Source organism: Stegostoma tigrinum, chromosome 31 (assembly GCF_030684315.1).
Source record: "Stegostoma tigrinum isolate sSteTig4 chromosome 31, sSteTig4.hap1, whole genome shotgun sequence".
Lineage (NCBI taxonomy): Eukaryota > Metazoa > Chordata > Chondrichthyes > Orectolobiformes > Stegostomatidae > Stegostoma > Stegostoma tigrinum.
Window position 1 is genome coordinate 12443680 of NC_081384.1, and position 25785 is coordinate 12469464.

A 25785-nucleotide genomic window follows, 5' to 3' on the forward strand; every position below is an offset into this window, starting at 1 on the left:
ACCTGTGTCCCTTGGTGCTGTGAGGTTATAATGCTCAACACTGAGCCACCTTGCTGCTCCTTCTTGAAAGCATTTAATGTTTGGCCTCCACCGCTTTGAGTGGCAGAGAATTCCACAGGCTCACAACTCTCTGGGAGAAGGAATTTCTCCTAATCTTGGTTTTAAATAGCCTACACCATATTCTCAGACTGTGAGCATGGTTCTAGACTCCCCAGTCATCAGGAACATCCTTCCTGTATTTGCAGTGTCTACTTCTGTTAGAATTGGATAGGTTTCTCCCCTCATTCTTCTAAACTCCTGTAAATATTACCGTAACCACCTTTCCCAGACCTGCCAAGGCATGGTGTAACCACATCCACTTTTTTTTTAACTTGTCAGAGGGCAATTGAGGGTCAATCACACTGTTGTAGGTTTAGACAAGTGCGTAGACCAGACCAGATAAAAATAACAGGTCTCCTTCCCAGAAGTGAGCCAGATGGATATTTGACAGCAATTGCCCTTCGGCTAACTTCATATATCCATATTTAAATTTCACTATCTGTTATGGTGGGATTTGAACCCACGTCATGGAGTCATGGAATTATATGGCACAGAAACAGATCCTTTGGACCAACTCATCCATCCTAAATTAATCTGGTCCCATTTGCCAGCATTTGGCCCATATCCTTCTAAATCCTTCCTACTCATGTAGCCTTCCAGATGCCTTTTAAATCTTGCATTTGTATCAGCCTCCACCACTTCCTCTGGACGTTCATTCCATACACGCACCACCCTCTGTGTGAAAAAGTGGCCCCTTAGGTCCCTTTCCCTTCTCCCCTTAAACCTTTGTCCTCTAGTTTTGGACTCCCCCATCCTCCAGAAAAGACCTTGTCTATTCACCCTACCCATGCCCCTTCAGGATTTCATGAACACCTATAAAATCTCACCTCGGCTTCCAACACTCCAGGGAAAATAACCCCAGCCCAGAGTGGTGGGCTTGTGGAGTTCATTGCCACGGAGTGCAGTGGAGGCCGGGACGTTGAATGCCTTCAAGGCAGAGATTGATAAATTCTTGATCTCACAAGGAATCAAGGGCTACGGGGACAGTGCAGGGAAGTGGTGTTGAAATGCCCATCAGCCATGATTTAAATGGTGGAGTGGACTCAGTGGGCCAAATGGCCTTACTTCCACTCCTATGTCTTATGGTCTTATTCAGCCCCTCCCTATAGTACTAAACTTCCAACCATGGCAACATCCCTGTAAATCTTTTCTGAACTCTTTCAAGTTTCGCAACATCCTTCCTGCAAACAGGGAGAGGCCAGGATTGAATGTGTCAGAACATTAACCTGGGCTTTTGGATTGTTAGCCCAGCAGTTACCAATTCCTCACCTGCTTCTGCCAGGCCTGGTCTCTGTTTCTCTTTCCACAGAGGCTGCCGAGTTTTGGCCGAAATTTCAGCCACTAATCCAGGTTTCTGCAGTATTTTGCTCTTCGGTTTATTTTTCTGACAGTTCTCTCTTCTGTCCCCTCAGGGGCGTCCAGGACTGAAAGGAGAGAAGGGAGAGCCAGGTGTTTCAGAAGAACATGGAGGAGCTCCTTGTGTGAGTCAGTGCACAATAAAGACTGGGGGAAAGTTGGCGATGAATGACTTAGATCCTGAAATTTCCACAGCAAATTCGGCTGCGTTTCAAATGTCAGCACCAGGCTCAGCAGCTAGAAAATTTCAATTTCAATTCCCGTGGCCAATGGTCAAAGCGAATTGATCTCAGCGTGGAATATGATCAATGAATCACTGCTGGCACCAGCACATTGGAATCAGGAAAAGTCCGTCAATATTCCACAGTCACTCTGTTGTCAATTTCAAAGCAAGTCTTTGAGGCCTCAGAGGTTCATGCAGAAGTGTTATATCATTTGCCTATTAGAGTTGTAGAGTCATACAGCACAGGATCAGGCCTTTCGGCCCAATTCGTCCATGCTAACCAATTTCCTAAACTCGTCCCATTTGCCTGCGTTTGGCCCATACTTGATTTGATTTATTTATTGACAAATGTATCTTGTTACCAAATACAGTGAGAAGTGTGGTGTAGTGTGGTCACTCTCTGGCACCATCTTAAAACTTATAATAATCAACCTGGAATATAAAGGCAAAAAAACAAAGAAACAACGAGAGTGTAAGATAACTAAGTGTGGAGCTGGATGAACACAGCAGGCCCAGCAGCATCTCAGGAGCACAGAAGCTGACATTTCGGGCCTAGACCCTTCATCAGAGAATGTCCAACTTTACAGTCCTTCTTGTTAAGTGCTTTGTCATGGTCCTGGCAGCCAGGCACAAGACCCTACAACACACCAACGCTTGCTGGAACATATTTTTGGCACCACTTTGCCTCCACCGATGTAACCGGTGCGATCTTGATTACAAAACAGGAATTTAAAAAACACAGCAGAAATAAAGGAATCAGAACCACCGGGAATGAGGATGCCTGTAAACCCAAACCAGTTCCTGATGTTCAGCACCATGCCTCACTCACTGTTCTTTATGTATCTGACTTATACCAGATGTAAGCTGGGTGGTATTGAGTGTTATCTAAACATGAGGAAGCCAAAAAATGATTAACTTTCAGTCACTTTGATGATTTTGAGCTTATGGATTTTTTTTTGTCTAAACTATCTTTCTCAAATGTTCCATTGTAGGGACTCCCAGGTACGCCAGGTGTTCCTGGTATTCCAGGACCTCCGGGACTTCCAGGACCTCCAGGGATTCCAGGATCGTTTTATTACAATGTAGGCCCATTCAGTAACTGAATCATTTTCGTTCAGAATTGTCTTTCAATTTAACTAAGGTTTGCTACTTTATTTTGTTTGCAGAGAATTTTCCCTGTTCCTCCAAGACCTCACTGCAAAATACCTGCAAGTATTTCTTTCTAACTGACCTGACGTAAGGTGTCTTTTACTTGAGAGTGATATATCTCGTAGTGAGTGTAGAGGACAAAGGGCTTTCAGTGCACACGGAAGGCAGAAAGGCATTGGAATTTTTCCCTGTCTCTCCAACTGATTGATGTTGTAGATCTGAGATACCAGAGAGGGGCCCGAAATACAGGCACCAAGTGTGGTGCTAGTCTCAAATCATCAGCGCCAGCACCACCATTTTGAGGGGTGTGGAAAGAGGATGTTCAGGGCCTGGAAATTCCATTGGCCAATCTAATTAACCTCAGCAAGAACCTAGCTCAAGGGCAGTAATTCAGATTGATTGGAATGTATCTGCCTGCGTTCAGTTTCCCAAAGCGATAGATGGCACAGCAGCCCAGTGGTTAGCCCTGCTGCCTCACAGCAACAGGGACCAGGGTTCAGTTCCACCCTTGGGCCACTGTCTGTGTGGAGTTTGCGCATTCTCCCCGCGTATGTGTGGGTTCCTCCCGCTGTGCGGCTCAGATAGATTGGCCATGTTAAATTATCCCACTGTGTCCAGAGATTAGATTAGATTCCCTACAGTGTGGGAACAAGCCCTTCAGACCAACAAGTCCACACCATTCCACCCAGACCCATCCCCCTATAACCCACACACCCCTGAACACTACGGGCAATTTAGCATGGCCAATCCACCTAGCCTGCACATCTTTGGACTGTGGGAGGAAACCCACGCAGACACGGGGAGAATGTGCAAACTTTGCACAGACAGTTACCTGAGGCTGGAATCGAACCAGGGTCCCTGGCACTGTGAGGGTGCACTGCTCACCCCTGTGCCACTGTGCCAAGATAGCATAGACTAGGTAAATGGGGGGTTACAGGGACAGGGTAGGATGCTGTTTTGAGGTGGTCAGGGTCAGCTCAAGATTGATGGGCTGAATGGCCTCCTTCTGCCCTGTAGGGATTTTATGAACTGCCCAAAAGTAGTCATCAGTGACCAGATGGGATGGTAACTGGTCCAGTGGAAGGCCTAGGGGCCTACCCAGCTTGCCTGCCTGGATAGGAATGCCTCTAAAAGCCATCCTCTAATGGGATTTCCAGCTCCCCTTGAAGCACCCGCTGAGTTTTTGACCAAATTTATTGGAGACAGACCTAGCCCTTGCTTCAAATCAGAGGTTTTCCCTGGTTTCAGGACTCTGGAACACATGCTCACTGTTCAGGCCTGAGGTCATGCAGAATTTCTTTAAACAAAGGAACCCTCTGCCCCAGAGAACTGTGGATGCTCAGTCACCCAGTAAATTCAAGCCAAAATTTGATAGATTATGGCTACAAAGAGAATTTTGGGGATGATTTGGGAAGGTGAACTTGATTTGAAGTCATATTTTGACCTGCACAAACAGACTATTGCATTTGTAAGGCCTGGGAGTGAGCATGAATTTGATTCTTGATTGGCTAAGCCTGGCTGTTGACGCAGAGCTAAAATAAACTGATGTCACAGAACATACCAGAAACTTGGATAAGTATGATGAGGGCGTTTTGCGAATGCAGAGATATTTAAATGTCGATGCAGTGCGGAGCTGGAAGAAATAGCAGGTCAGGCAGCATCAGAGCAGCAGGAAAGTAGACGTTTCAGGACTAGACAATTAATCAGGTTTAGGGCCAGCACTGGGACCCAGTCCTGAGGAAGGGTCCCAACCTGAAACGTCGACTCTTCTGCTCTTCTGATGCTGTGTTCCTCTCACTCCACACTGTACTGACTCCGACTCCAGCAGCTGCAGTTCCTTCTATGGCCGAGATATTTAAAAGCACTGGTTGCAAAACTTGTCTCACGTTTAGAAATTAATGTGCGTCCCTGCATCGCTATGCAGCTAATCAATCTGACTGCATTCACAGAGGGGAAATGATGGCCTAGTGGTATTATCGCTGGACTGTTAATCTAGAGGTGCAGGTAATGTTCTGGGGACCCAGGTTCAAATCTCACCACGGCAGCTGGTGGAATTTGAATTCAATAAATATCTGGAATTAAGTCTATGATGACCATGAGTTGATAAAACGCATCCAGTTCACTATTGTCCTTTAGGAAAGGAAACTGCAACCCTTACCTGGTCAGGCCTACATGTGACTCCAGACCCCCAGCGATGTGTTTGACTCTTGGCTGATAAATGCTGCCTAGCCAGTGATGACCTTGCCTCATGAATGAATAAAGGGAAAAAATAAAATCTGGTGGCCTCTCACTTCCTTGATCATTTGGTGGTCTTGCTTCAGAATAAATAAAAAAAAATTTCTGGCATGTGTGCATCTTTGGCAAGGCCAGTCTTTGTTGGGCATTTGGGCATCGGCTACATTGCCCTGGGCCTGGAGTCTCATGTAGGTCAGACCGGGGAATGAATGCAGATTTCTTTTTAGCAAAGGCCATGAATCAACCAGACAGGCTTTTACAATAAACTACATGGTCAGCGTTATAGGGACGAGCTTTAGATTCCAGATCTTACAAGTTAAATTTAAATTCTGTCACATGCCTTTCTAGGATTTGATCCCGATTAACCTGGGCCTCTGATGTACTAGTCCAGTGGAATTACCACTACACCATTATCTTCCATTGAACTACAAAACAGCATTTGACTGGAATGCAAAGAGCACCCGAGAGATCATATCTGAACAAAGACCTTGGGAGGTGGACAGCGTAGGGAAGCGTATGGGGTGGGGATGGGGATTGAGGGGGGCTACTGACTACTGTGGGGGTGGGGTGTAGAGCAGGAAGAATCTTGAGTGTTAGCTCATTTTCTCTCATGGTGTATTTTTTGTACATCGCTGACCACCAGCTTCGCAGCTCATATTTTTGTCGCCTTCAATAATTTGACATGTTTTTTTTGGCAGGTGAACCAAGACGTCAGGACCCCAGGTATTCTCACTTGTTGTAGAAACATATTTGTGCTGAAATTGGAAAATTTGTGACATAGCCCACTTTTTGCCCCAGGTAGAATGGAGTGGGATCGAGTCTGGCCCATCGGCCCGCAAAGCAGATCCTGTGTGGTCACTGAGATGGGTGGGCGCCAAGGTGGACTGGGTCGAAGACCTGCAGGGTTCCTCTGGGATTTGGTCCTGATCCCTTTAGACCATGAGTTCCCAACTACAGAGCATGGCCATCAGTGGGATCACAGCATGAGCATGAGGCTGGTGAACTGAGGCAGCTCAGGCGATTTTGAAGCAAAGGCCTGGATACGACAGTTCTAGCATTGGCTACAAGGCCTCATTAAGTTTGCAAGATGTTATATGCCTGTGGATGAGACCCAATCCACTGAATTTTGAGGTGCATTCACTGGCACCAACAGAGCATGCAAAGTAGTTTGTGCCTGAGTTGTATTGTTTTTACGACTGTGTCCATACTGTTTGAATGGCCACTCCACTCAACAACTCTCCATCTATCCTATCCCAAATTCTGACTCTGGCACTGGACCGCGTGAAGAATTAAAATTGGCCCACATTAGAAATAAGTTGGGAACCGGTTTTAGATGGCCCTCCAGCACTTGGCCCTCACATCTTCTGACCTGTCCTACATAACCCCATGGTCCTTATATCCTCAAGCTGGCTGCACGTCTACTCACGTCTGCTCCCACCTAATTATACTTCGCAGACTGTCTCATAACACTTTGTCACCTCCATAGCTACTTATCCAGCAATGGGAAGATCTTAGGAGCTATGTGAAGATTAAAAGAAATGAAGTGTTACCAACCTAATACACCTCTAACTCCGACACAATTGATGGTGGAAAAATAAGCTGCCACTTAAAGCTTTTAAATCTCTTCAAGTAGTTAATATTTTATAAGAACAAACTTTTCTAATCAGGCCCCACACCAAAGACAGCTAATCCTTTAACAGCATCTTTAAACTGACAATCAAAATACAAACACAGAACACGCTGTTGAGATAATTACCCGTTTTGAAACTCAGCAAAGCATTCATAATGTAATAATATCCTTTGGGGAACTTGTGGTGCTCTACTAGAATCCTGCAGCCAATTGTCAATGTATGTTTCTAACCTATAAGTTTACTTGTCCAGCCAAACTCTCAGGCAGGGAGCGTTTCTTTTTTCAACTCTCAATGATATTTTAAGACTATTTTATTCAAGTTTAATGAGTTGCAGAATTTAAAGAACTTCAGATCATGACACATAAACAGACCTTTCGAGTTGAATATTTAGATTAGATTCCCTACAGTGTGGAAACAGGCCCTTCGGCCCAACAAGTCCACACCACCCCTTGGAGCACCCCACCCAGACCCATCCCCCTATAACCCACACACCCCTGAACACTTTGGGCAATTTAGCATGGCCAATCCACCTAGCCTGCACATCTTTGGACTGTGGGAGGAAACCCTCACAGACATGGGGAGAATGTGCAAACTCCGCACAGACAGTTGCCCGAGGCTGGAATCGAATCCGGGTCCCTGGCGCTGTGAGGCCGCGGTGGTAACCACTGAGCCACCGTGCCGCCCTATTTACATTTATCCCACTGCCTCATGACTCTTGTCCTCAGGATTCCGTCTCCTACAGCAATCAAAATGGGATCCATTTAAAATCAGGACTCAGTTTAAATGTCACTGCTGAATTCCGGTCTCCCTACTATGTGAAGCACTCAGCACCTCGGACACCCCATACCCACACCAGCAAAAACTTGACTTTGTCCTACAGAAGGGTAGGTCTTCAGAATCTGGCTCCTGCCTTGATCTCTAAAGCTTGATACTGTCTCCCTGACTCTGCAAAAATCTGGCTCTGTTCAAAGTGAATTTGCAGCCTCTATAGTAGCAATTTTCTGCTATTTTAGGAACCTTTCTTTTCTAGTTAATTGAACCTTCAGTCAGAGATATACAGCATGGAAACAGACCCTTCGGTCCAACTGGTCCCTGAGTCCAAGAGAGTTTATATAAATCCAGTCCCAATATCTGTCATCCCATTCACATACCTGTCCAAATGCCTTTTAAATGTTGTAATTGTAACAGCCTCCACCTCTTCCTCTGGCAGCTCATTCCATACACTCACCACCCTTTATGTGACAAAGCTGCCCCTTAGATCCCTAGTCGTGTAATGTTGCTTTTGCAGAAAAATTGAAACAAACCCAATAAAATAATTCCTTGGAACAGTTACCAGTTTTCAACCTGTCAAACCTTTTATGTCTTTTGTTTTTTAATTCGCCCCTTGTTCAAGGAAATCTGTTACTGGAGAAGGGTAATTCCAATCTCTAGTGCTTCTCCTGGGGCAGCAAACATTAACAAGAAACTCCAGAAGAGGTTTTAATGGAAGGTCCTGAATAAAGGGTCTTTTCCTCATTGAAGAGACATTAGGAACTGAAAATGATGCACAGAATCTTACACTGGTGGAAGCAGGCCGTTCGGCCCACACCAACCCTCCAAAGTGCATCCCATCCAGCCCAAATTTCCCATGGTTAATCCACCCAGCCTGCACATCCCTGCACGCTATGGGTAATTTAGTGTGGCTGATCCATCCTAACCTGCACATCTTTGGACTGTGGGAGGAAACCCACAGAGACAGAGGATGGAATTGAACGCAGGTCCCTGGCCTTGTGAGGTAGCAGTGCTAACCACTAAGCCACCATGCTGCTCCTAATTGTCAGGTCTCACTGCAGAGAATAGTTAATTCTGTAATTCACAATAATAATGTTTTAATTAAGAAAACCATTTGCAGCCTTATGGTTGAATTCTATAAGAAATACGTACGGAAGCTGGCCATTCGACCCCCAAGCTGCCTTCTCGTTCAACAGAAACATGGCCACCCTGCCCCTAGTGCTCAGTTCCTTTTTTGTGCCAGCAGACCATAGTTGTCAATCCCTGAATTTATTTTTTTAAAATGTCTATCGTTTCTTTTAATACTTCAGTGATCTCCACGACTCTCTGGGGTAGAGATTTCCGGAGCTTCACTACCCTCTGGAGGAACAATTCCTTTTCCATCTTGGTTTTAAAGGAATGTCCCTGTATTTCTGTAACTGTGTTCCCTAGTTTGAGATTCCCCCACTTGTGGAAACATCTTCTCAACATCTACCCAGCCAGACCCACTTAAAATCTTGTATGTTTCAATAAGATCACCCCTCATTCTTCCAAACTCTAATATCTAAAGGACTAGCCTCTTTAGCCCTTCATAATAAGTGAAACCCCTTGCCCTAGGAATCTGTGTAGTGAGTCTCTTTCAAACTCCTGCAGCGAGCAGCCCTGTGAAACCCCCATGATCCAGATCCGAAGCATTTGAAATTTTCATGCAACCAGTATTCGAGATTCAAAATGGGAATTCTGGATGGTCAGCATCTGGATAACCTTCCTGGTGTTAGCAATTGGAAAGGAATAATGGTTCAAATGCTTTATTAAACTTAATTCAATAAAGGCAGGATCATCCACCATCGCCAGATATACTGCTATTTATGAATTGGTCTGGCTGTTCATTTTTAAAATGCACATTCATGCAACCTGTAGATTCAGTGAACCCCCACCACCACCAAGTCTCAGTAATTGTCATAAAGACCTGTCTTGTTTAACAATTGTTCTTTACACTAGGAGGTAATACTTTAGCAAGTCAGTAAGTGACTGTCATGGACACAATGAACAGAAGGGCCTCTTTTTGTGCTGTAAAATCTTAATGACTCTACAATGGTTCAGTACCCATGGGACTGGTCAAAGCCTGTAGCGCATAGGATCCAGCAGGTTCTGGCTAAAATAAATCCAGAGTGAGACTAATATCACGTCATCAAATCCCCTTTTGTTTACATATAAAAGGCCCTTGACTCTGCCTCTGCTGCGTCAGAGCCAGCTCCCAGAGCGTCAGTATCCCTGACACTCCTCCTTTTATCTGTCAGCCAGGGCTCCCTGATTGGACCGGATTAACAGCCTCAATCAAGGAACTCATATTTCATGAGGTAGAGCTGGTTGATCTCATTACAAATCAGCACAGTGACATAACACCCATATGTGAATTCCGTCCATGTATTATTTTATGTATTACATATTCCTTTTCATGTGGAAAGAGCCTGTTGCCTGACCCTGGCAGATGCTTTGAAAATCTAGCAGCAGGTCCCTTTCGAAATAGCCAATCCACATCGTTGGTGTTACTGGGGTGGAAAGGTGGCTGCTGGAGGCTGTTAGAAACGGCAGCAACAACAACTTGCACTTGTGAAGCGCCTGTATCGTGTTCCAGGATGCTTCACAGGGGCATTTGAAACCAGAATTGGACACTGATCCATAGGCCAGGTGACAAAATCTCGGGCAACAAGATGGGTTTTAAGAAGCGAAAAGATGTTCAGGAAGGGAATTCCAGAACTTGGGGGAACAGCTGGAGGCAGTCACAATTGACACCACTGGCCCTGTCTCAGAAATAAAATCCCAAAGGGTGCTCACATAGAATCCCTACAGTGGTGGGGGAGCAAGCTGTTCAGCCCGACAAGTCCACACTGACCCACAGAACATCCCAGCCAGACCCAGACCCCGATAACCCACCTAATCTACACGCCCCTGAACACTACGGGCAATTTAGCACAGCCAATCTACTCCAACCTGCACGTCCTTGGACTGAGGGAGGAAACCGCAGCACCCGGAGGAAACCCACGCAGACACAGGGAGAATGTGCAAACTCCACACAGACAGTCGCCCGAGGGTAGAATTGAACCCGGGTTGCTGTGAGGTAGCAGTGTTAAACACTGAGCCAACAAAATGTGAGGCTGGATGAACACAGCAGGCCAAGCAGCATCTCAGGAGCACAGAAGCTGACGCCTCAGGCCTAGACCCTTCATCAGAGGGTCTAGGCCCGAGGCGTCAGCTTTTGTGCTCCTGAGATGCTGCTTGGCCTGCTGTGTTCATCCAGCTTCACATTTTGTTGTCTTGGATTCTCCAGCATCTGCAGTTCCTATTACCCCCTAACCACTGAGCCACCTGCTGTGCCAGATGGTAATTTCCTCAGGGACTGACCTGCTGTGTAAAAACCCAGAAGTGTGATAAGTTCGGAAGAATTAATCTTGTCTCAGCAAATCGAAAATATATGAAAAATGTGTAAAATGTATGAAAATATACAGTGTTCCTTTTATCCTTTCATTCAGCAACAATTGTTTCCAATGATTTAAGTACTAAGTTCAAAGATAAATGATTAATCTTGAAATATCACAAAGCACCATTTTGAAAATAACAGTGTCAGTTCCTATAAAAATGGAAAGCAATACTTGGTTGGCAGTTTACATCGAAAGGATTTACATAAGTTAAATATTGTGTTAAAAGTACTACTCAGTGAGATTTCAGCCCTTTGCTGTCTCCATAATGGGAGTTCCCATACCTGTTAACTAGATGTGTGATAACAAAACAGGCAGGAGGCTATACCACCAAGGTGATTCCATGAAAAATGCATTCACAGTGCTGGAAGTGTACAACCAGCATCTTACTGGATCCTACACACACACACACACACACACACACACACACACACACACACACACACACACACACACACACAGCTTTGTGACCCAGACATAACCTACTGTTGTGTTTCTTTCTAGACCTTCAAGGTCCCAAGCCCACTGATAATGTCTTAGAGAGCAGCATGAAGGTAAGCTTGTGAAATGACCCATACTTCAGTCCCAATAATCATTGATCTTGTTATCATTTTGCTAAGATTTGGGTTTCTTACTGTACCCATTGGGCATTTTGTTTTATCCTGCCGTCCCCTTTCATTCTTCTTGTCTCCAGCGCCCCACTCCAATTGACCCAATTTTTTTTTTAGAAATTTATATTTCTCCTGTTTCTGATGAAAGGTGCTTGACCTGAAACTCTCCACAGATACTACCTGTCCTGCTGAATGATTCCAGCATCATTTTTATCTCAGATTTACAGTGTTTACAGTATTTTGCTGTTGAGCTTTCAATGTATTGCTTCGTGTTAGAATTAGAGTCAGGTTTGTTGTTGTGTGTGCTCACATACAAAGTACAGGAGTACAATGAAATGTGTACAATGTCACCGGACAAGGCACTGTCTTAGGTGCAACGTATCTTGGTACAGATCCTGAATACTAAAATAGATTAGGTACAAAAATAGAGAAATAGAGAGAAAAGCTAAAAGTCCTACATTACGGTTCTCTATAGTATCAATTAAGAAGATAAAGAAATAAAGTCAAAAGATAAACAATACAGTCCTCCCATAGCCTGCAGTTTCTCCATGCTGTGGGGCTTTCCACGTGTAATCTCACGGTCTGTGCACTGCTGAGCTTGAGATCTCTGACACATTCACTGCACCAGGCCACAGCCCACTGGCCAACCTTTCTGGGTCTCCAGAGATCGTAGGAACTGCCGCTGCTGGAGAATCTGAGATAACAAGGTGTGAAGCTGGATGAACGCAGCAGGCCAAGCAGCATCAGAGGAGCTGGAAGGCAGACATTTCCAGTCCAGACCCCTCTTCAGAAGTGAAGACCCTTTCTGGGTCCTCGGTCCACCAGCCACTCCACCCCAGCCCTCTGACCCCTGGCTGCCCTTTGACCCCTGGCTATCCTCTGACTGCTGACTGCCCTCCGACTGCAGGCTTCCCTCTGACCCCTGGCTGCCCTTTGACTGCAGGCTGCTCTCTGACCCCTGGCTGCCCGCTGACCACAGGCTGCGCTGTTCGGTTCAGGCCCACCAACTGCTGACCGTCCTGCTCTGCATCGTCAAGGGTACATCGACCAGGAGTAATACATCGGTGAAAATGAGGAAAGCTTTATGCAAAGAAGCTTTATTTGATAAGAACAGAAAATATTCAAAGTGGACAACAAAATCAGTCAGCATCTGAACAGAGAGAATGTGGTCACAATGTATTGGATGTGCAGTCCCTCATCCCAAAAATGAGTTGGAGATATAATATTTGTTAAACATAAAGTCCAAGCTCTCACTGTGTTTCCTTTTTATTTTTCTTAATTAGATGTAATTGTTTCTACCAATTGACTTGCTCTTTTTCTATTGTACAAGAATGTTGGTTGCCCCCTTATGGTGGTATTCTTGTAAATTGTCCTGATGAACACAAGGAGAAATGCTTCAACAAAATGTGTCATTTTTCAGCAATACAGATAATGTCGCCTGAGTCCTACACAGGGTTGGTTCTCTCATTAGTGAGAGACAAGTGGTCATGTTTTAACCAGAGGGTCACCCCACCTGAGGCAAAGGGAGAGGTTAAGAAGGAGAGTCCGTCATGGTAGTCTCAGGTAGTGTGGAAATTGAAACCACTCTGTTGGCATTACCCTGCATCGCCATCCAGCCAGCTGAGCCACCTGGGATAACAAAGTGTGGAGCTGGGTGAACACAGCAGGCCAAGCAGCAACTCTGTTATCTCGGATTCTCCAGCATCTGCAGTTCCCATTATCTCTGAGATCAACTGAGCTAACTGGCCCTCTTTATTCAGCAATGTACAAACTCTGTACCACCAAGTGATAACTGATTATAACCAACTGAGAGTTTCCAACTTGATTTCTCATTGACAAAGTGATGTTGCATAAAGCTGAATGAATAACTGGTGCAACATGGCGGAGCTCATTGATTAACCTTAATATTTTTGTACAATTCCAATTCCCATACATTTTATCAAAAATGTTTCTTAATTCCCTTTGGCACCATCATTCCCAATTCTGGTTTAATGTTTGGTGTCACTTGTAGCCCCTGTTACATTTGAGGCATGACACTAGTATCGTAGCATCTTAGGGCAAAGAATACTGGAAATGTTGAACTGGCCAGGCTTAATCTGTGCAGCGATGAACTGCCAGAGGAAGTGGTGGATTCAGGTGCAGCTACAACATTTTAGAGACATTTGAACAGGTACAAGAATAGAAAATGTTTGGAGAGATATGTGCCAAATGTGGGTAAATGGGACGAGTTTAGTTTGGAAAACTCGGTCAGCATGGACAAGAGCCGATTTCTGTGTTGTATGAGTCTATGACTCTATGACTCAAAGGATTCATTTGCATAAAAGCATCAACTTGAAAAATTAACTCTGGTTTTCTATCCATAGATACTGCCTGACCTGCTGAGTGTTTGCAGCATTTTCTGTTTTCATTACAGATTTCCAGCATCCGCAATGTTTTGTTTTCACATCAGATGATAAATTGTGACAAAGTTGAACCCGGGGATTGTTACTTCTTTGAATTTTTCTGCTTATATATTTCTTTTGCATTATGCATTTGCAGTGATAACTCTGTTGTCTGTGGGTGGAGGTTCCTGGAAGGGAGGGTGTAGGTTCCTGGGAGAAGGACGGTATTTGTCAGAAAACTCCCACACAGAAAAGACTGAGTCAGGTGGCTTAGAGCAATGCTTCAGCTGGCAAACCTGAGTCTAATATTACATCAGTACCCAGAAAATCAGAACTCTGCAAGTTATTAACATAATATTGCTGAAAAGAGACATGTTGTCACAGACTTTCAACTTATACCGTTGCCAAATTTCAAACAATCACAGCAATTCATACTAACGGAAATCAGGGTGCTGATTGGTCATCAAATCAACACTGATTTGTTGCAAGATTCCCACAGAGAGATCAATGTGGAATTCTAGACTCCCTAAACCCTTGGGTTATTTTCCATTGTTTCCTTTAGGCTTTGGCGAGTCAGAGTCAGCTCACTAACTAATCAGTACCCTTTTCCCCAAAAGTACAAATCGCATTGATTGTTTGAAACTTCACATTGTTGCATTTGACCTGATGAATGCAAAAGAGAAGCTTTGGCAACATGTCCCTCTTTTGGCAATATTCAAGTTCTGTACCACCAAGCGATTGTTAATATCCAAATAATGATAGTGAAAAACTATTTTTGTTTAAAAATATCATATGTAGTTGTGGAATTCCAACTAACATCAGCATTTATAGTGCATCCTTTGTGTGAGATTCAGTTGCCAGGACTGGCTTTCTTCAGTCCTCGGCCCGACCCCATTTACCAAGTGTGCTGACCACATCAGAATTCAAGTCTTTTCCATGGGCCCATTGACTGCTATCACAGGTCTCTATCATTCTCATAATCCCTCGCTCTTTCAGGATAGTCAATCCCACACCTGACTGTGCACTTTCCACAAATTTCCTCTTAATGGTCTCCAGTTGTCCTGCAGAGCATTGTGGAAATATGACTGAAGATTAACAACTTTTATTCTCTCACAAACTACTCATTTTGGGCATTAACTTTCCTATGTCCCTGGGAGATTATCTATTGTAAGAGTTGCCTGAAACTGAGACCTTGATGTAAGCGGGAATTTTGCTCACCTTGTGTCATCTTAAAAACAGATGATAATACTGGGTAGAAATGCTGCTTCCAATCCTTTTGAGTCACACAGGTGTACAGCATAGAAACCGATCCTATGGTCCAGTCGTCCACGCTGACCATAAACTAAATAAATCTAGTCCCATTTTCCAGCATTTGGCCCATACCTCTCTAAACCCTTCCTATTCACATACCCATCCAGATGCCTTTTAAATGTTGTAAATGTACCAGCCTCCACCACTTCCTGTGGCAGCTCATTCCACACACGCACCACCATCTGTGTGAAAAAGTTTCTCCTTGGGGGTCTTTTAAATCTTTCTGGTTTCACCTTAAACCTATGCCCCTCTAGTTATGGACTCCCCACCCTGGGAAAAAGACTTTGTCTATTTAACCTATCCGTGCCCCTCATGATTTTATAACCCTCCATAAGGTCACCCCTCAGCCTCCGACGCTGCAAGGAAAGTAACCCCAGCCTCTCCCTCTAGCTCAAACACTCCAAACCTGGCAACATCCTTGTAAATCTTTTCCCGAACCCTTTCAAGTTTCACAACTTCTTTCTTACAGCAGGGAGACCACAACCTGTCTGCTAGTCTTATTGGTATTGCATGGTGAAAGATGAAGAGCCTGGTTAAAGAGGCTCACACCTTAGGGGTATCAAGAAGTGGTTTCTTACAAAGTAAAGTGATAACAGGCTACTTTAATATCTAATGGTTAACCACATTACATTGATAGAACCCGTGTTAAGTTAGGAGGAGAGATTGTATAAGTTAAGCCTGTTTTTTCGCTACAATTTAGAAGGTTGAATCAAGGGTGATTCCATCAAAGTCTTCAAGACATTGACAGGCAAAGACAGGGTAGTTAAAGATAAGCTATTTCCACTGTTTGAGGATTCTAGAACCAGGGGTACAGTCTGAGAATTAGGGCCAGACCGTTCGGGAGAGATGTTAGGAAGCACTTCTACATTCAAAAGGCGGTTGAGGTTTGGAACTCTCTTCCACAAATGGCAATTGATGCTAGATTAGCTGTTAATTTTAAATCTTAGATTTTTTTTTGTTGTGAAGAGATATGGAGGAAAAGGTTAGAAGGGGTAAAACATCTGTATGGAGTTAGGCCATAGATCAGCCATGGTTTCAACAAATGATGGAATAGAGTCGAAGGGCTGAATGGCCTACCCCTGTTCCTATGATCCTATGGTTAACTCCTAAGAGATAACAGGTTACTTTAATATCTAATGGTTAACTACATAATGGTGACAGAATACATGTTAAGTTAGGAGGAGAGGTCATATAAATTAGGCCTGTTTTCTCTCCAGAATTTAGACACTTGAATAAGAGGCTTGTCTAAGTTAGAGGTAAAGTCACCATAGGGCTGCTCTATTATTAGACAGAACTGATGGGTGGTGGCATTACCTGAAGGTCATCATGCCTCAAGAGAGGGGTGAGGTTGAGAAAGTAGGACCATCCTGGTACGCACCAGCTGGTGCAAGAATTGAACATGTGCTGTTTGCATCATGCAGTGTGGCCAAGCAGCCATCCAGTCAACCCATCTCCCTCAGTTACCTGGTTATTAACTGCAGAGGTAAGATGTACAGGCTGGTTAGCTCCTCCCACAGGCAATCACTTACATCCTGGTGGCTGAGGCTATTTTACTATCTCAGTTAACCCTTTCCAGGCCATCGTTCTGAAATAACATAATCCATTCAGTACCAGCTCAACGAACCGGTTTCTCCCAGGTACAGTTCAAATTTTGTGTGAATTTTGCCAATCTGATTACAGTCCGGCTGTGAAATATTTGATTTCTGCAACTTGCTGGGATCACAAACTAAGGCTTTGGCCCAGGTTGTGGTTCAGTGAACTCTGCCAGCCTGCAGATATTGGGTGGCGTTGGGAATGGAAATTGGGGGATGGGCTGGGCCATTAAAGACAACAGGATTGGGCCCAGAGATAATGGGAACTGCGGATGCTGGAGAATCTGAGATAACAAAGTGTGGAGCTGGATGAACACAGCAGGCCAAGCAGCATCTCAGGAGCACAAAAGCTGACGTTTCGGGCCTCCGAAACGTCAGCTTTTGTGCTCCTAAGATGCTGCTTGGCCTGCTGTGTTCATCCAGCTCCACAGGATTGGGCCCAGCTCTGGTCCCCTTCGTGTCGGTTTATACTCAGTATCAAGTCTAGGCTTGAATAATGACTATTAACAGGGTCAGGATGGGTGGCTGTCAATCATTAAACAGTATCCAGCAAAAAGTCAATGCGGAGTGTGGACATTCTCCTCACGTCAGCATGGGCTTCTGAAGGATGCTCCAATTTCCACGCATAGTCCAAAGATGTGAAGGTTACGCGGATTGGCCATGCTAAATTGTCCCATAGTACCCAAGGACATGCGGGCTTTTTGGGAATGCAGGGTTACAGGGGGAGAGAGTGAGGTTGGTCTGGCTGGAATGCTGTTTGGTGAGTTAGTACATACTCATGGGCCAAACGGCCTCTATTTGCACTGCAGTGTTTCTAAGGAAGAAAAGACCGACACAATAGTTTTAGGAAAAGACGTGACCCATTTTGTTACAACTGACTCTTAAATAGAAAACCAGCTCCCCTCTTTCACATGGAATTGCGTTGAATCTCACGGGGAATGTTTCCCTGATATTAATAGCTTTGCCTGTATTGCTACTGCATAACGTTAAAATGTGCTTTATACATAACAGAGCCAGGTCTTCAAGAATGTTGACCTCATGCTGAAGGCAACTCCGATGGTTCCCGAAGGCTCCCTGGTCTATGTGACAGAGGAAAATAAAGTTTTCATTCGACTGCTTAATGGTTGGAGCAAACTCTGCGTGAGTACATTTGTTCCTAACATCTTTAAAGGGAGCATTGCATTTATTTAGCACCCTTTACATCCACTGGGTGCTAACGTCAGTATTGGCACGTCTGGCTAATGACTGTTGTTGATTGGGGTCCATGATGGCTCAGTGATTAGCATTGCTGCCTTACAATGCCAGGAACCTGGGTGCAGTTCCAACATTAGCTGCCTGTGTGGGTTTCTTCCCACAGTCCAAAGATGTGCAGGTTGCGTGGAATGGCTGTACTGAATTACCCATAGTGTGCAGGGCTACGTGGATCAGCTATGGCAAATGTAGAGATTCCTTGATGCTATGGAATAGGAGCTGCAGTAATAGACTTTGTTTAAATTAGAAGGTGAAGGAATAGAGGCGGTCCAAATCATGGTGCTGGATAGTTGGCCTTACTCCCCCATGGCCAGGATACTGAGGATATTTCAGGGGAGAACACGCAAACTGCATACAGACGGTCACTGAAGGCTAGAATTGAGCCTGTGTCTCTGCAGTAGTGCTAACCACTGAGCCACTGCACTGCGTCTTAAGAGCAAAAATTAACCAAATGAAAGACCTGTTGGCAGGGGGTGGGTAGGGAGTGCCACCCCCACTTGTTGAACATCTGCCCAAGCAGCCAATCACTGCCAGGCTTTCTGAATAGACTCCCCATGCAAGGGGGCTTGTGGAGACAAAATGAGAACTTTAAATAGGAATGAAGCATCACTGCTGGCCTCACCGAGATGGAAAAACCAGTAAAATGGGCAAATAAGTCTTAACAGGTCTGACTCATGGATGTGTACTTCAAAATGGAGGCTCAGTATGACCTGTGCATTCATTTCCAAGTGTTACCGTTACTTTTTTCATTCTAGGAATGGAGTCCCCAGTCCTTCATAAAATTTCAGAAAGTTGAGGGCTGAGAGAATGTCACCCACTGGATTTTACCCATCTCTCACTTTCAAACATGCCAAGTGGCTGAGGGTTTGCTCAAATCCAGAGCCGTGAAGCTTTTTCACTTTGAGCGCGTCAGGGAGAAATTGCTTCCAATCACAAGAAGGCAGGCAAACAGGGAGGGAGTGGAGGTTAGCGAAAGGTTAGGGCATCGCAGAATTAACTCACTAATCTCCTACTCCCTGCTGGGAATGCGCAGTCATGTCATCACTGTGAGGCCGAGCACACTGCAGAGTCCCCGCAACATAGGGAATCATTCCCAGCCAAACCAGGCAGCATTGAAATACTTCTGCAATCATTACTCCCACTTTGTCATCTAACAATAAATTGGTTTCTTTTTGAAAACCTCGGGCAATTAAAAGAAGAATTTTCATCAAGGGGACTGCATGAAGGTTTGGGATCTGCTTCCTTCATAAGAAGCAGACAGTTAGTGCTGATATAAGTGCTTCCCATCTGAGTGAGGTGAGTCAGTGCTGAGAACTGCAGTTTCTATTAAAAAACTGCCACAAAGCATGACCCTTTGAGAAGCATATCTTCGCAGACTGAACAAGATACAATGTCATGACTTGTTCAATTTTACTCCAAAATAGAAGCTTGTGTTATTTTCAGCCTAATGCAACTGCTTCCAGTGGAGCAGGGGGTAGGTGGGTGCGTGCGGAAGAAGAAGTGTCATCAATTTTGTTTTATTTTCTGGTTTGTTTGTTCACAGGATGCCATCGCTGGCTACCCCGGCTTTGATAACCCATCCTCAATTGTGCCAGGAGAGGGCAGTAGAGAGCCACATTCTAGTACCTCCTACAGCGTTTTCTTCTGTGAGAGTGTGATAGGATGTAGAGGTGCAGGTGTTGGACTGCGATGGACAAAGTCAGGAGTTGCACAACACCAGGTTATAGTCCAACAGGTTTATTTGAAATCACAAGTTTTCAGAGCCATGCTCCTTTGTCAGAGTCACCTGACAAAGGAGCAGCGTTGCAAAAGCTTGTGATTTCAAATAAACCTGTTGGACTATCACCTGACATTGTGTGACTGCTGTAGTTTGATAGGGCTCGGCAGATTGCTAGGGCCAGTTGTCAGGGCAGTTAAGAGTCAGCCACATTACTGTGGATCTGGAGTGACTTGTAGGTCACACCAGGTACAGATGGGAGATTTCCTCCCATGGTGGTTACTAATGAATCAGATGGGTTTTTCCAACAATCCAGTAATTTTGTAAATAATCATTAATGAGACCAATATATTATTCATGACTTATTTATTAATTAAATTTACATTCCCCCGGATGCAGCAGTGGAATCTAATCTCATGTCTCCAGACCATTAGCCCAGGGGTCTGGATTACTAATTCAATAACAGCACCACTATATATTTAATAAAACATGGATATGTTTTATTAAAAGTAAGAGGCACTTAGGTTTATGCTGTGTGATTTATGCAGAAAATTCTCTTTGAAGGAGAGGGCAGATGGTTTTGCTCCTTTCTTTTGGTCTGACTCAGTGTGCCAGTGCGTTGTTCAATGTTAACTGGAACAAGGCAGTCGATCAGGAAGCTCTCAGATACAAACTTTGATTGACACTGAGTTACCTGCTTTCCACTGGGCCAGCATTGAGGTGATATCATGAGAGACCACGAAACAGGAAAGGGAATCCAGCTCTGATTCAGCTTCCAAGACCTTGCACACGAGGCTTGAATGAAGGCTGTATTCTGTTTGAGTGTTCTGCCTCTCATTGCCAAATAGCTCACTGATACTATTTGGGCTCATAAATGTAGAAATAGGACCTATGTCCTCTAGAGAGCAGTCAGCCAATCTGTGCAACAGCAGCTACTCACTTCACAAGAACAAAATAGATAATTGTTATAAAAACAGGCATTTTTTGTTTACTGAATAATTTAATGAGACTGCACGTTTGATTCAAGTAGATTAAAATTGATCTTTTGTTGAATTGTTTGGTAAAAACAATTGCAGCATTTATGTAGCACCCTTAATGTAAACATTGCTGCTGGAGCTTGTTACCATTTTTAGACACGATCTCTTACATACTTCTGATCCTTCTAACAGCTTGAAGACTTCTTCCCTGGCATTGCTTCTGATGATCCTGCTGTATCAGTAAGTACACAGTGGTCCAGCTCTGCATAGTACTGCCTTCTTTCTATTAATGTGACAGCAGGATCATGACAACTTTAATCAGCGAGTGAGTCATATGGAATGTTTTCCTCAAGTAAAACCTGATATTGCCACTGCTGTTTACTTCTTTACCATATGTGTGGCAATGTCAAAGTTGGGTGACAGCATTCAACTGTGTGTGAAAGTCTCTTTGTTTCTCTCACTTTCTCTCTCTTTCTGTTTCTTCCTCTTACTTTCTCTCTCTTTCCATCTTGCTCTTTTTCTCACTTTCTTCCTATTTCTCTATCTCTCTCTCTCCCACTTTCTCTCCTTTTCTTTTTCTTTCTCTCTGTCCCATTTCTTTCTTCCTCCCTCTTTCCCATTTGTTCTCTTTTTCTTCTTCGTCTCTGTCTCTCTTTCTTTACAGTGTGAATCATGGTCAGACTAATTTGCTGGAATATTTTTAAAAGCCAGTTAGTCACAACAAATTAGTCAAAAAAAATGCCTTTCCTTTAAAACTACCTCATACATTACACATATGAACGGGTATCAAGATCAGGCTTTGACAAGATAAATTCCATGTTCAATCCGGACTGCCTTGGCCTGAACACTCTGTAGTATGTTGAACATATCTCAATCGTGAGGTTGGTGGGGCCCTGGGTCTCTGGGAGGCTGTTACCTAGATGTGTTCTTCTTATAAATTAACCTGAGGAGTGTGAGACAAACAGCTAACACTAAGTGTGCCAGAGATAGTAGGAACTGCCGATGCTGGAGTCTGGGATAACACAGTGTGGAGCTGGAGGAACACAGCAGGCCAGGCAGCATCAGAAGAGCAGGAAAGCTGATGTTTTGGGTTGGGACCCTTCTTCAGAAATGCAGAAATATGTACAACATTAAATGTGTCCTTTACTCGGCCCATCAGTTGTTAGATTTTGTTTTCTGGCACCAATCGCAACAAGGAGTATCTTTTGGCCCAGGGCAGTACATCTTTCCTGGGCCCTAGTTGTATTGTATTGCTTTTTTGTTTATTCATTCATGGGATGTGGGTGCCACTGGCCAGGCCAACATTTATTGCCCATCCCTAATTGCCCAGAGGGCAGTAAAGAGTCAACAACATTTCCTGTGGATCTGGTGTCACATGTCGGTCAGACCAGGTAAGGATGGCAGTTTCCTTCCCTAAAGGACATTAATGAACCTGATGGTTTATTCCGACAATTGAAAACAGATTCACGGTCATCATTAGACTCCCAATTCCAGATTTTTAATTGAATTCAAATTCCACCATCTGTCAAGGAAGCATTTGAACATTATCTGGGTTCCTGGGTTAACTGGCCACTGACAATACCACCGGGCCATTGCATCCTCTTTTTGTTTTGTGCAGGTTTGTGTTTTATAACACTCTGACCAATGCTGGAGGAGTTGTCATAGCAATTAATGTTAATAATGATGGGCGGAATGTTTGTAAGTTCAGGAACAGAGGCAAACAGGGACAATGTACCAATCCCGTGGTTACATTCTTGACGTTGTCTATCTTCGCTGAGGCGATGGTTCACTGTGTGACCAAACAGCCTGAGGCCTGTGAGGGGGGTGGTCAGCCACCTGCGCTCATTAGGAGCTTCAATAAGACCAGTTAGAGCAGGCTTACTGGGGTTTTCCAATCGGCCTCCAGTTTCTCAGCTGAGTGGAGGCAGGTGGCAGATTTGGGAGACCCTAGGGCAACACTCAGGGCAGGGCCATGGGTCCTGGCCTCTCTACCTGCCTGGTAATTGTACAGTCATAAACTGCCCACCAGAGGGACCCTTTTATCACCCCCAACCAGCCACCCGCCACACCCCTCCGCTCATACCCACAGAGGTAACCTAATTATTTGTTTGACTCAAAACGTTAGTGAGTTGGCTCCTTCTTGTTTCAGCACTTCATGCTTTACCTTTTACTGGTGAACGTTGCCGATCTGGAACATCTGATTGGTTTCCCAGCTTCAAAATCTTAGCCACCAACATTAATTGGGCAATTGAAGGGTCAAACTCCCAAAGATCTCCTGTTCCCTCTGGGAATGGTTTTGGGACCTAGAAACAGTCCCAACTCCCAAAGATCTCCTGTTCCCTCTGGGAATGGTTTTGGGACCTAGAAACAGTCCCAACTCCCAAAGATCTCCTGTTTCCTCTGGGAATGGTTTTGGGACCTAGAAACAGTCCCAACTCCCAAAGATCTCCTGTTCCCTCTGGGAATGGTTTTGGAACCTAGAAACAGTCCCAACTCCCAAAGATCTCCTGTTCCCTCTGGGAATGGTTTTGGAACCTAGAAACAGTCCCAACTCCCAAAGATCTCCTGTTCCCTCTGGGAATGGTTTTGCACCTAGAAACAGTCCCAACTCCCAGAGATCTACTGTTCCCTCTGGGAATGGTTTTGGGACCTAGAAACAGTCCCAACTCCCAAAGATCTCCTGTTCCCTCTGGGAATGGTTTTGGGACCTAGAAACAGTCCCAACTCCCAAAGATCTCCTGTTCCCTCTGGGAATGGTTTTGGGACCTAGAAACAGTCCCAACTCCCAAAGATCTCCTGTTCCCTCTGGGAATGGTTTTGGGACCTAGAAACAGTCCCAACTCCCAGAGATCTACTGTTCCCTCTGGGAATGGTTTTGGGACCTAGAAACAGTCCCAACTCCCAAAGATCTCCTGTTCCCTCTGGGAATGGTTTTGGGACCTAGAAACAGTCCCAACTCCCAAAGATCTCCTGTTCCCTCTGGGAATGGTTTTGGGACCTAGAAACAGTCCCAACTCCCAAAGATCTCCTGTTCCCTCTGGGAATGGTTTTGGGACCTAGAAACAGTCCCAACTCCCAAAGATCTCCTGGTCCCTCTGGGAATGGTTTTGGGACCTAGAAACAGTCCCAACTCCTAGTTCCCACTCCCAAAGCATTAAATCAACTTGTTTCTCCCCGTGCCCCCCCCCCCCCACTTTATTGTTTTTCCTTACGCTGTTTCACTCTAATTTAATTGATTAATCTGAATGCCAGCAAGTTGTCAAACAAGAACAGTCCAGCTCCCCGTTTTCAGTTTGGGCAACACAGGATCTAATGCGTGTCTTCTTTTCCTCTCACTAGGTTAAAGTGCCTGATGAGTCCCCTATTCAAAAATCTATGGTAAGCAATTGGTTCTTTCAACTGGGTTATTTCAGATTTTAAAACCTAATAAACAACTTTAACTAAAAATCAGTGCTAATCATCAACTGTGAACAAATTTTCTGAGTGTTGCTTAGCTCATATCCCACAATCCTCCTGACCACTACCTGTCCACCTTTAATTTTTTCCCAAACTGCCTGATATCTTGCTCTATGACAGAGTTTTGGTAATCGAAACAAGCAAAGTGATTCTTTACTTGCTGTTTGAATGCCTCTATTGAATGCATTTCATATCAAATGTGTTTATATCTCCTTCCCTGTGATCCCAATTGGTTACTGGACAGATTTTCTCTGACTCTCTGATTACACTAATACATTTGCTCAATCAGATGTATTCAGAGATGGATCATTCATATTTTTCCATGAAAGAAGAGGTCAGGGAGAGCTCAAGATAGATGTTGTCATTATAAAATTTCAGTGTTGCCTTGGCTTTTCAGTGATCTGATAACATCTTTGTAACTCGAAGGACACAAGAAATGTTGCCTGGCAATGAGCACATTTTCAAACGGCATCAGTGCCCAGAGGGTTACAGTAATGCTATTGCTCAGTGTCTCTGTGACTTCAATGGGAAATTTTATTTTTGAAGATAAAATTAATTTGTCTGAAATGAACACCCTTCACACCTCTGTTTGGGAAGGAGCATCAAGTTTCCATTTTTTTTTGACAGTATCCCAGGAGCATCAGGATGGAGTTGAAACAATCATTTGACATGTGTGTGTAGTGAGTGTTGTATTTGAAGTGGGCAGGGGGCATCACAAATGAACCTGATCACGTTCTTATTTTAATTCTGCAAAGTGCACATTTAGGTTAGCACCCAGAAACGGGGATTACAGTGGTCAGCTGTTCAGTGTCTGTTTGCTCTCACTGCTCACTGTGTTTGATAAGTTAAGGCTGGCAGTGGGATCAGAATAAAGATAAACCACACTCTAGAAAGGGCTAGAAGCCAGATCTGAACCATGGAGTAGACATTTTAAAACCTTGTGAATAAAACCTACTGTGCACAGAGAAACTAATGTCATCTCTGCATACAGCTGAGATATAAATGTACAACAGGAATCCTTTTTGATTTCATCTTCTCTAGTCCAAGTGTGTTGTGGCCAATTGTTCTTAGCATCACTAAAACCGGGGACTCAAACTGTGCCAGTCAGAGTTATCTTGTGGTACGCTAAACATCAGATAGTCTAAGCATGGTGTGACTTTTAAAAACGTTTAGTGGACTTCAAGTCTCCTCACTCGTCTGGATGAGGACGGAGGAGGATTTTAACAGGTAACAAACTATGCGTTTTTGTGCTGCAGCTTTACCCTATCCCCCCCTTTAAAGGCCACAAAGTCAAGTTGCTGTAAGTAGCAACTTCTAAGACCAGTTAGAACAAATTGGATAAGTGGTCAAAATCCCAAATCAGTGGATGTTACTGTTACCTCCATGAGAGGCTTTGGGACCCTGAAACATTCCTGGCTGCTGGTTCCCTCCCTGAAGCATTAACTCAATTTGTCTGTCCCCTGTTTGTGGTTCTGCTTTACACAGTTTCACTCGATTGTGATTGTTCAATCAGAATGCTACAAGTACATCCAGTTCCCCATTTCCAACGTGGGCAACACAGAATCTA

The 25785-nt window shown here is 44.3% G+C and overlaps 1 protein-coding gene across 1 annotated transcript in view; it reads left to right on the forward strand.

The window, feature by feature from the left end:
* LOC125466151 (collagen alpha-1(XVIII) chain-like) overlaps window positions 1-25785 on the forward strand; it is a 123209-nt gene that overhangs the window by 75210 nt on the left and 22214 nt on the right. Inside the window, exons 18-25 of the mRNA XM_059638786.1 lie at window positions 1512-1580; window positions 2671-2760; window positions 2845-2886; window positions 5761-5785; window positions 11427-11476; window positions 17829-17957; window positions 20955-21002; window positions 24102-24140. Coding sequence (XP_059494769.1) covers window positions 1512-1580; window positions 2671-2760; window positions 2845-2886; window positions 5761-5785; window positions 11427-11476; window positions 17829-17957; window positions 20955-21002; window positions 24102-24140 — 492 coding nt within the window. The remainder of the gene's footprint in view (window positions 1-1511; window positions 1581-2670; window positions 2761-2844; window positions 2887-5760; window positions 5786-11426; window positions 11477-17828; window positions 17958-20954; window positions 21003-24101; window positions 24141-25785) is intronic.